The 11,677-nt window shown below is 33.2% G+C and overlaps 2 protein-coding genes across 2 annotated transcripts; one reads left to right on the forward strand and one right to left on the reverse strand.

Annotated features, from left to right (window-relative positions):
* Positions 1-405: 405 nt before the first annotated feature.
* LOC117909533 (protein IRX15-LIKE-like) lies at positions 406-1,568 on the forward strand. The gene has a single exon (XM_034823575.1). The coding sequence runs from the start codon at positions 546-548 to the stop codon at positions 1,458-1,460; it is 915 nt and encodes a 304-aa protein (XP_034679466.1). The 5' UTR covers positions 406-545; the 3' UTR covers positions 1,461-1,568.
* A 5,865-nt stretch (positions 1,569-7,433) lies between these two features.
* Positions 7,434-8,966, reverse strand: LOC117911525 (uncharacterized protein At4g06744-like). The gene has a single exon (XM_034825936.1). It carries the CDS (start codon positions 8,950-8,952, stop codon positions 7,615-7,617), a length of 1,338 nt encoding a protein of 445 aa, XP_034681827.1. The 5' UTR covers positions 8,953-8,966; the 3' UTR covers positions 7,434-7,614.
* Positions 8,967-11,677: the final 2,711 nt, after the last annotated feature.

The following is an 11,677-nucleotide window of genomic DNA, read 5'->3' on the forward strand; positions in this document are numbered from 1 at the left end:
GAAATTTGAGCTAACTATGTAATGAGTTGTAAATTGATGACGAAATAAAAATTATTATAATATATTCTAAAAAGTGTATATTTGGAAAATGAAATTCCGTTTCGTTGAATTTAACTCTCTCTTGTTGACTCTTGTCGAGTACCCGCGCCCGCATGCCTGATTCAAGGCATGGTTTGCGTTTCTTTTTTTTTTTTCTGGAAAAGAAAATTCTACGAAATTTGTATTTTACTGGAATTCATCGTAGGAGGGTAAATACTAAAAACTAAAAACAGAGACTCTGGATGAAGCGACGTCGTACAGGGGAATGGGTCTTTCTTTATGGGTTGGGCGCCACCACCTCCTAAGACCCCAATCTAATTGGGCCCATCTGCACCGCCTCCATCTTTTATACACTGATGGGCATCTAATCACCCACCTTGAGATTGGTGAGAAATTCGAAAGAAACTGAGAGAATTCCGGGAAAATTCTGAGTGGGATAGGAGATAGGACTGAGCCACTGTCCTCGGTCGCTTCGCCGCTCCCATTTCTCTCTGAAAAAGGAAAAAATGAAGAGTAATGGCAACACAAAGCTAATAGTCCTCCACCCTTCGATTCACAAGCAGGGAGGCGCTTCACATCGTCTATGGCTTCTCTTTTTTGTCTGCTTCTTCACGTTGGCTTTCGTTCTCACTCTCATCAACACCGCCGTGCCCACCCCCACTACAGCCGCCTCCGCGGCGTCTGCCCATTTCCCTCTACCCCACTCCGCCATGGAAGCGCTCCTCCACTATGCCGCCGCGTCGAACATCACCGGCCACATGACCGCCGCTGAGATGGCCTCCATCGCCGGCGTGCTCCGCCGCTGCTCAACGCCGTGCAACTTCCTGATATTCGGGCTGACCCACGAGACCCTGCTCTGGAAAGCTCTGAACAGCAACGGCCGCACCATCTTCCTTGATGAGAGCGAGTTCTACATCGCCAAGTTCGAAGAGAAACACCCGGATATAGAGGCGTACGATGTGCAGTACACAACCAAAGTCAGCGAAATGTCGGAACTGATTCGGTCGGCGAAGGAGCAGCTCCGGAACGAGTGCAGACCTGTGCAGAACCTCCTCTTCTCCGACTGCAAACTCGGCATCAACGACCTCCCCAATCATCTCTACCAAGTAGATTGGGATGTGATCCTCGTGGACGGCCCTCGTGGGTACTTTCCAGCGGCGCCGGGGAGGATGTCGGCAATATTTACTGCCGGAGTTCTAGCGAGAAGCAAGAAGGGCGGCTCTGCCAAGACCCATGTGTTTGTACACGACATGAATAGGGATGTGGAGAGGATTTGCAGCAGTGAGTTTCTGTGTAAAGAGAACTTGGTCGAGACCACGGATTTGCTGGGGCATTTTGTAGTGGAAACCATGAAACCCAATAGCTTTCGTTTCTGTAGAAACCCCACAAAATCATCGTCACCATCATCTTCATCATCATAAACCGATGATTGAGTGAAATTCACCTTTTGTGATTATTTGTAATATTTACATATTTTGTTTTTGTTTTTTTAAATATAATGTTCAATCTCATAGATTTGAGTTTACCAAGTTTTGAATTCTCAAAAAGTTCCCAGTTTTATGCCTGTTTGGCTGGTGAGAAAAGTCAGCATTCCGCCCACGAGTGTTGAAACCAAATAACCATAACTGATTCCCAGAATACAAATTTCCTTCCTTTTTCATCAAAATTCTCCGTCACCAAACAGAAGGGTGAAGAAAATGGGTGTCGGTGCGGTGCGGTCGCAGTGGACCGATAGCACAATGTGGGATCTCCGAACGGCCGAGGGCCACCATTGACGCCTACCAAGGCCTGCATTAAAGGCAACGCGTGTGGTGATTGGTGGTTGGGGGCGCGTTACAACAAGGAAGGTGGGATCGGAAACTAGTGAAAAACCCGAATTTGAATATGATCACGTGAATCACGTGACAAAAAGCGTACCTCACGGCAGGGGAGTTGTCGGTGAGGGATACACGGTTAAGAAACTATTGTACACGGACTAAAACGACGTCGTTCACCTGTAACCTTTCACTCATCATTTACTGCAATCTAGTAGAAATTGTACATTACTTACTCCAACCAACCGGGAGCTGTCAAAGCCTCACACGGTCACACCATCCATTATTGTTCATTTTTTTTTAATAAAAAGAGTATTTATCCTTATAGATTAAAGACTTTCTCGGAGGCCTTATAAAAAAATCTTACTGGGAAAAATCAAACAGTAATGTCCAAAATAGGAGATGATAACCATGCTACACCAAAATCAAGGTCACGGTCAACAAAATTGTCCAGGTACATTAATTTGACCGAACAATATAGCCCAAAAGAGTATGCTTAGTTGTCAGGATTTTCGTAATGCCATAAGGTAACAAGTGGTGTGAAGCATATATGAAAGAATTAGTATATTTGTTTCGTGGATAAAAAAAAAAAAAAATTATGAGTCTAGATTAATCTCAATGGCCGGTATAATTAATGGAAGCGTTTTCTCTATTGTTCTTCTGGTTTATTTTATACATCGTTGCAATAATGTGTATGTCTTATATACAATGACATTGTGTGTGAATTTTTTAGGATGATCACGAGGTGTTTAAAGGTCTTTTCAGCTAATTATCAAATGGGGAAACATGATCTTGCCAATATGGTCCTATTGACGATATCGGGTGGTGGCATAAAGAGGTATATCTTGATGGGTGGTGAAAGGTTCCTCCTTCTCGGCGTAGTGTCAGATTGAATTGTGCCATTTCAGGAGTACTTAGGTGACGCGTATCTAAATCCTAAAAACTTTAATGCATGATTTTTTTTTTTTAGTTTTAGAGATATGTTTCAAAATAGTGAGAATTTTTTTAAAAGGGTTATTTTATTAAAAGGGTTTCTTAAAATCTAATTTTTGAAATTTAATCTTTTATTATTTTTTGATATTATTTGGATAAAATACCCTTATTATATTATTGTAAAAATAATATTTTTTTTTTATAAAACCTACACGTAAATATTCGAAATAGAAAAAAAATATTTATATAAAAAATAGGTTACTTTTCCATAAAAAAACATGATACGTAGATTTTTTATTTAGGGATTATTTCATTTTTTTAAACAAAATATTTCTTCTTTAAATGGGATAAATCGTTATAAAATGATATGATCACCCAACCTCATATGAAATTTGTTTAAAAAAAAAAAAAAAAAAAAGAGAATGGTAGCAGCGCGTGATGCCCCGAGTGGGAGAGGCTTGGCTCTGACGAGGACACGTGACGTTAGTAATTTTGTGGACCAATGGGCTGTGGGAGGCAACAACATGGTGACCCTGTACCGAACGCACAACAAGCAGATTTCCATAGTAGGCCATGTGAGGTTCGTTTTCTCGCAGCCTTGAATTAAGGTCCAAGACCCGGAGCTCTAACTACAATAAATTAGGCGTCATCATCTCTTTTTATTTTTATTCTTTAAAAAAAAAAAAAATTATGATCCCGAGGGCCTTCTTTATTCAGGTACGCTGCAACCTGCATTTGTGGTCCAAACATGTCCCAAGAATCGGATCTAGCCCCAGCTTGAATGTGCAAGCCCATGTTGGCCTGATTTTCAGAATTTTTCTAACCTGGGTCGAGCTCAAATGTTGGATGTGATAGTTGTGATTTGGATACCCTCCTTGTTTTTTATTTTTAAAAACAAAAAGATCGTATTAATTTTGCATAATAAAAATGTTTTATGAAGATACAAAGTAATTTCATGCTTCTTCATTTAAAAGTTACGAGTCAATATTTATTTATTATATCCATATTCATTGCATTAAAAAAATAATTTAATAGGTTATCTAAGTAGAGGATGTTCGATAAAACTTAATACTTAATTTTTACTTCAAGTATTAAAATTATTTGATAAAATTAATTTTAAAATTTATTCGAAATCATCAAATTGATTCAAAAATTATAATTATGATAAATGAGGTCAAGTAACAATGGAAGTCGTGAAATAACAAAGAAATTCATAGAGGTAATTAGAATAAATAAGAATAAAAAAAGTAAAATAAAGATGTTAATTTGATAATAAGTTGATTGTTTTCACTAATTACTTAAAGTTGTTTTTTATTTTAAGTTATATTATTACGATGATGTTTGTTTTTTTTGCTTAATTTTAAATAAAACTTAAAACTAAACAATGTTTAATAGCTTTAAGTATTAGTTTGTTTATTTTTATAATATTTTATTTCTATATAATATTAAAAACTAAAGAAAAACCAATATGCTACTTTTTTCATTTAGAAAAGTTAAATATTTTAATTTTTTATATTTAGTAAAAAATTTATAATAAATCTTGAAAAAATAGAAAAACAAATAACCTAAAATTTGAAAGTAAATTACTTTCAATAAAAAGCTAGAAAGACAAATAATATACCAAACATACTTCATGACTTAAATTAAGTTATTAAGTTACTTTAACTTATTAAATTAACTTATCAAACACCCACTAAAACTAATAATCTATTTGATAACAATATTCTTTTTATAAAAATGAGGTATTTCACAAAAATTTAAACATTTGGAGAATTATTAGAAGTAATTTTTAAGGTGTTTTGCCTTCTATTATTATTATTATTATTATTATTATTATTATATAACACATTATTAAAAAAATTATAAAATATACTTTTTCTATTTATATATTCGTACAATAACAAAGATTCTTTGAAAATGATTTTAATTAAAACACTTTATTTGTAATACTTAAAACGTTTTTAAAGAAATCACTTTGGTATATTAAAAAATATATTTTTTTTATAGCATTTTAAATAATGTATTATATAATAAAAAAATAAAAATAAAAATAAAAATAAAATTTAAACTATCACCTATCACGTGACAAACTTACCCAATAAAAATGTGCTACTCAAATTATTTGAGGCAAAAAAAAAAAAAGAAGAAGAATTACTGGGCATTCATGACCTTAGAGTGACGACTAATTCACAGACATTTGTCCCTTGGAAAAAGCAACAGGCCATGGGTAGAAATCTAAAAACATGGAGGGAGGGCAGGCAGGCCGGATCGAGATAATGGGTGTGCGTCTTGAGTTAGCTTCCACCTTATATGATTCATTTCTTTTTGGCACCCACCAACTTGGGGAAAATCAATAGGGAATCTAGTGTCCACACTCACCCAATGCCCATCTCCACCTTCTTCAATCCAAGTGATTTCTCCACCAAGCTTCATTCATCACCCCACATTACATTTTTCTTTTTTCTTTTTTACTACCATTTCGACCACTTCTCATTTTTAAAGTCAAAACTTTAAGTAATGACATGATGAGTTTCACATTATCCTACACTAATTAAACAAACAATGTGTTACATGAGTGCTTCCATTCTTCAAAATAAAGTTTTTCATAATCAAGATATTTAACAATTTTTTTTATATATATTTTTATATTTTAAAGTGGTAAATTGCCTAAACCATAATGCCCACCTCCGTGATTATGTTGTAAGTGATCCATAATATATTTTTAACTCATAAAAATGATATGTCATTTAAGACTTGAGGTAATGCTTGAAGGAGAAAACAAGAAAATGTGGATTTTTCAGAAATGCAAGGGACAAAAAATGGAAAAAAAAAAAAAAAAAGTAGAATGAAAAAAAAGTGAAAGAAAATAGAAAATAAAAAATAAATTAAAAGTTAATAAATTATTTTTATTTACTATTTTAAACGCATTTAATTTATTTTAATTCAATTATATAAAAATTAAATAATTTAAAAATACATAAATTTCTAATTAATTTTAATTATATTTGATTTTTTATTTATATTTTTCATAAAACAATTAAATATGATAAAATAATTTTTCTTAATATTTTTTTTTTCTTTATCTAATATATTTTTCAGGAATCAAACATAACCTAATAAAAAATTTGAAAACTTTAAATTATAAAACTAATCACTTATTTCATTATTAACCCTTAACTCATGTTACCATTTGTTATGGTTAAATGGGGGGTGCAATTCAATCATTTTTCTTAGGATATGTTAGGATTATTCATCATTTTTATAAAAGATAAAAAAGATTAAATATAAAGCATTGTGAATTCTTTGTTCTTGATTCCTAGTAAAATCTAGAAGGGGGTGAATATATACCTCCAACATAATTTCTCAAATTTTAATTATTGACCAAGTAATTGAATTAACCAAGTGGTATCAACAAATGTATCAAATAAATAAAGAATAAACCATAAATCATAATGGGACACAATATATGGCTGGAAGACCACCTATAAAATCTCAATCAAAACCTTTAGTAGATGTAAGTACACTAATTTTCAACTATCTTTTTTTTTTTTAAAAAAATTAAATATTATTTAACATTTATATTTATTAGACATTCACATGTCATCTTCTTATTGGAGCAAATAATGACTTCCCAAAAATACCTTTTGGGTATATGTAATCGTGTTCTTGAGAATATGACTTTTAATTTGTATTCTTAAGAATATGATCATCAAATATAACTAATAGTGTTTATATCTTTTTGCAAGACCGAAACCCTTTTATTAGGACTCACCTCATTACACCCCCGAGATCATATGTTTTTATACTATAAAACAATTCACTAATTATAAAATAATACCAAATTTTATCTAGCTTGAAGAATACTAACTTCCATGAAATTTATATTGGTCAATACTTACATTTCTTTTTCATATCCTTGACACTACACTTATACTCTCCAATCATAGTTAGGTTTAGCTGATCAAATCTTAAGCTTATCTTTCATTATCTTTTGGATTGAAGGTGGAATAATAGCATACTTTTATTTTTTTTTGTCTTTTTCAGGGTACTTTTGAAAGAATTTTGTTTTTGTTTTTATATCCAAATCCCAATATTTTAATCCCTTATAACTCCTCGAGGTTGAAACTTGTTAGGTCCATAAAAGAAAAAATAAAGGGTTGAATAGGTATTTTACATTTTGCTCCTTCACCTCCAAAAGTCAACATTATATTACTCCTCATATCTATTAAAAAGCAATATTTGTCCCCCCAACTTATTAAAAAGTTGAATAAACAAAGTTAAAATGTAATAAAAAAATATCTATTATCTAAGTTTGAAGATTAAAATGAAAAAAATTATAAATAGTCATACCAACGTTTATTTAAAATAAAAACTCAAAATTGAAAGCTATTACATTTTAAATGTATTTAAAAACTTTTATTTTAAAGTTTGTTATCTGAGTTCAAATCAATGTTGGAATCAGAGTATGAAAAAATATGATATTTTTTATAATTTTATGGAAAGTTAGTAATTCATGACAAAATGTTGATGTTTAAATAGTTATGAAGGATAAATTGATGAGTTTTGAATGTATTGAGAGAAGGTATAAAACAAACCTAAGGTTGAAAGGTATTTAATCCAAAAATAAAAAACAAACAATAAAAAAAATAGAAAAATAATGGCTTTTCTCATTTGGAAATGACCTTGAACTTCAGTGTAGAACCAGTACAATGTGCTTGTATAAGAGTTGAAACTTATGCATTAAACATCAGAAATCATATATGAACTCTGCACTGCTTGCAGACTTCTTCCCTTTCATATCTCCATATACTGTGGTGTGAAATCATCACTAACGATGCTTCACAAGCGCAGAGTAAGTAACCTTTGGAATATTCGGTTTCCTGGACCTCACATGAGTTGATTGCAATTGACCATCATCACAAGTATTATTTTCATACAAGACCATATTCGGGCAAATAAACTTGGGTTTCCAAAAGAAGGCCAGACAATCAGATCTTGGTCTCTGATCAGGAAGATTACGAATGCAATTGTTCCTCAGATCAATTTTCCCAGTTGATATCAGATCTCTGCAGTTTGGCCCTATTTTCGTAAAATAATTATCCGACAAAGACAAATTCTGAAGGTTTTTCAATGCACACAACTCTTCAGGCACTCTACCGTAGAAAAAGTTTCCGGCGAAGTTGAGCTGCTCCGCGTTATGTAAACACCCCAGCGAGCACGGCAAAAGGCCAGACAGTAAGTTGTGGCCCACGTCGAAAACTGTCAACTCTTTCAGAGAGCCTATTTCAATAGGAAGACACCCAAATAAGAAGTTATTGAGAAAAAGGATTTCAGTCAATGTCGATGAAGCGTTTCCGATGCTGCGCGGTATCAGACCGGTGAACTTGTTGTTTGCGAACGTTATGTACCTTGCCGGAGTGTTTCCGAAGTCATCAGGGATTTTCTGGTTGAAGTTATTGTTGTTGATGAAGAGGACATCGAGATTCTGTACGAAAACCTGAGGTGGGACAGACCCAGAAAACGAGTTATAACGAATGTCCAAGAAGGATAAGCCGGGGATGGCGAGCACCGTACGAGGGAACTCGCCGGAGAACTTGTTGTTACTGAGGTCCAGCTCGTAGAAGTATGGCAGCTTGGCGATTTTGGGGGTGATGTTGCCGCTGAAGAAGTTGGTGTTTGCATGGAAGATTGCTAGATCAGGGAGGGCATCAATGAAGCCATCCAGGCTAGGTGCAGCCAGCTGGAAGCCATTGAAATCGATGCCGGCAAGTGCCAGGGAGGTGGAGTTATCTGGTGGGTTGTCGCAGTAGAAGCCCTTGTATTTGCAGATGTCTCCACCGACCCATGTAGAGGTGATTCCAAGAGGGTCGGAGGTGATGCTGGCCTTGAACTTTTGGATCACGGGGAAAACGGTGGCGAGGCGCAGGTCCGGGAAGATTACGGGTGGTGCTACTGGTGGTACTGCTGGTGGTTCTGAAGGTAATGGTGAAGGTGGCGGTGGTGAAGGAGGCGGTGGCGAAGGAGGCGGTGGTGGAGGAGGAAATACGAATGATGGTGGTGGGGTTCCATGTTTTGTTCTCTGGCAGATTACACAGAGGAACCATGGTAGGTGGAGTAGCAGAATTCGGATTAGACGATTGAGAGATGAGGAGGCGAGGATTGCCATACGATCAGGTGGGATTCTTGAGAGGAGAAGGTGGAGATTTTACAAGACAGTGATTAGTGTTTTTATAGTGGTGGGCATGGGCTTGTCTCCATGCCTCTTTGTCATAAGTGAGCTGACCTTTTGTTTAAATTCTCCTTGTTTACCCTATGGATTTTAATTTGTAACACGATCGAGGATCCGACTCACACGTTTCTATCATTTTTAACACATCATACAATATTTAAGACTATATTAATATTATTGACATGTTATTTTTAATTGAATAGAAAAAATCAAATATTTTTAATTTTTTCTATTAGTCAAAAAACAAACACCACCTTGAACTGTGTTGATATCTTTCAAATCCAATTAAATGATTAACCTCAAATCTTTAAAACAATTTATATAATATAGTATAAATCATATTATAATAAAATCGCCTCATTTACCAACTATATTTATTAAATCATTATCTTTAATTTGAAAAAGCCATGTATTATTATAGTAAGCAAGTCTTTAAATATCCATAGAAACTTATAAAGGAACACAAAAAAAAGTTCTTAAAATTCATCTCAAATTATCTCTTAAAAAAAAATTCTATTGAAATTTGTGTTGTAAATTTAGAAATAGTTTCAAAAGTGTCATATTTAAATAAATATTTTTTTAAATTATCATATCATTTTCAAAATCCCATGAAATCCTTCATGAATTTAAAAATTAAATTTCAAATTTGTTTCAAACTCTATTATAATTTTCTCAAATTAGTCTAACAAGCATGCGTATGACAATTTCTCATAGTATTTTTTGGAAAATGATGTATAAAGTGTTTTCTCAAAAAACACTATAAGTAATTTTTAAAAGCGTTTTCTAAAATTTTGTTTAACAACTTATTTTTCTTTTTTCTTTTTTTTTTAAAAAAAACCTTTTAAAAATAAAAATGTTTTAAAAAAACACAATCAAACAACCCTTATATTAGAATAGAACCGGGCCTTCGAAACCATCCTCTTGGTTTTCGTCCCTATTTTCTAGGGATCATTAGCTTCCCCTCTTGAAGCATCAATCAATCCTTCACAGAAATTAGGTCACAGTACATGACCAATATTTGACGCAATATAAATGGGGCATGAAGGGCTGAGAACCACTAAAATTAATTTCAGGCATTGCCATACTTTTTGCTCTTTTGCACTTTGCTTATACGTTGTTGGGAACTTTAGTGGGCACTAGTAATGGGAAAATGACCAAGAGATTGCGGCGTGGAATGCCTGCCTACTCATGTTGTGAGTCAATCTCATGTTCCACACTTTGCACTTAGGCTGTGGGGTGGGTTCTCACATTCAAAAGCCAAATCAATTACTAGTAGTAGTGGGTTTGGAATCCATTTTGGATTCTTAACCTTATTGCACTCACTAAAAGAGTCTATACTTTTTTTTCCCTATCAAATACCAATCTCTCAACCCTAGCTTCAACCTTCATAAAGACATATAATACCTCATAAAAATTTAAAAATTAAAGAAAAATTTGAATGATATTCGTATGATTGGAAAAACATTTTGATAATAATGTTTGATTATATTATCGATAAAAACTTTAAAGAGTTAGGTAGTGTTTGTTTTTTTACTTAATTCTAAATAAAACTTTAATACTTAATAGTGTTAAATATTAAGTTGTTTGTTTTTGTAGTATTTTATTTCTATTAAGTATTAAAAAGTAAAAAAAACTAATGTGTTATTTTTTTTTTTTTAGTAGAAGCTACATATTTTTACTTTTTCTATTTAGTAAAAATTTATAATAAGTCATGAAAAAATAGAAAAATAAATAACTTAAATTTTGAAAATAAATTGCTTTAAGCAAAAAGCAAAAAAAAAAAACAAACACCACCTTATATTCTACCATCATTCATCAACTTATGATATCATTGCACGCTTGTGATAAGATATAAAAAAAAATAAAACAAAAATTTCAAATAAAACTTATATTAAAGGATAAAGAAAAGATAATAATGGTAATAAAACAAATCAAAATAATCATTTACATGGTCATAGACCCATCATGACTAAGAAAATAGACGAATCGATGATTTCAATTCATAAAACAATGAATCATGTCAGGTTGGTTGATATAATTATTGTAAAAGATAACGACGAAAGATCAATTGATATTAGGCTTCAAATGATGGAACAAGGTAAACGTTTTTGTTTTGCTGAGAAGAATCCTGTTGGGCTTGGGCCTTAGGCCCACATCCCTGGTCAAGCCCTTTTATGGCAAGAGCTATAAAGGATTATCTGATTCCTTTTAGATTAATGGTGCACAAATTACATAACTCCAAAGTTTGACTTTGCTTCCATTCAATGACTGAAAAGTGGAGATAATGTACCGTCTCTCGTACCTTGGACCACAGGGTCGTATTCTGGCCCATAAAAGGCCCATTATCTAGAGCCCATCAAATAATTTGTCAGCCTGTGAGCGCCCTACTCATCAAAGTTCTTTTTTGGACTCATTTCAAATATCCAATCAAACAAACCAGGCCCAAAAGGAAGATAATATCTTCAAAATAGGATGAGAGAGAGCTCGAATCTGCCATGACCACATCTATAACGTCAATCGTATACATGCGTGCAGATCGAACCCAAACCTTAAACATAACATGGATTACTTGTGCCATTGAACCAAATCTTCATTTATGTTAAACATGAATATCAAATTATATATACAGACACAAATTATACATAATATTTTTTACAAATTA

The sequence above is a fragment of the Vitis riparia genome, chromosome 3, assembly GCF_004353265.1.
Source record: "Vitis riparia cultivar Riparia Gloire de Montpellier isolate 1030 chromosome 3, EGFV_Vit.rip_1.0, whole genome shotgun sequence".
Taxonomy (NCBI): domain Eukaryota; kingdom Viridiplantae; phylum Streptophyta; class Magnoliopsida; order Vitales; family Vitaceae; genus Vitis; species Vitis riparia.

Bases quoted from the DNA above. Each gene is read 5' to 3' on its own strand.
- LOC117909533 (XM_034823575.1), top strand. From the start codon at position 546: ATGAAGAGTAATGGCAACACAAAGCTAATAGTCCTCCACCCTTCGATT.
- LOC117911525 (XM_034825936.1), bottom strand. From the start codon at position 8,952: ATGGCAATCCTCGCCTCCTCATCTCTCAATCGTCTAATCCGAATTCTG.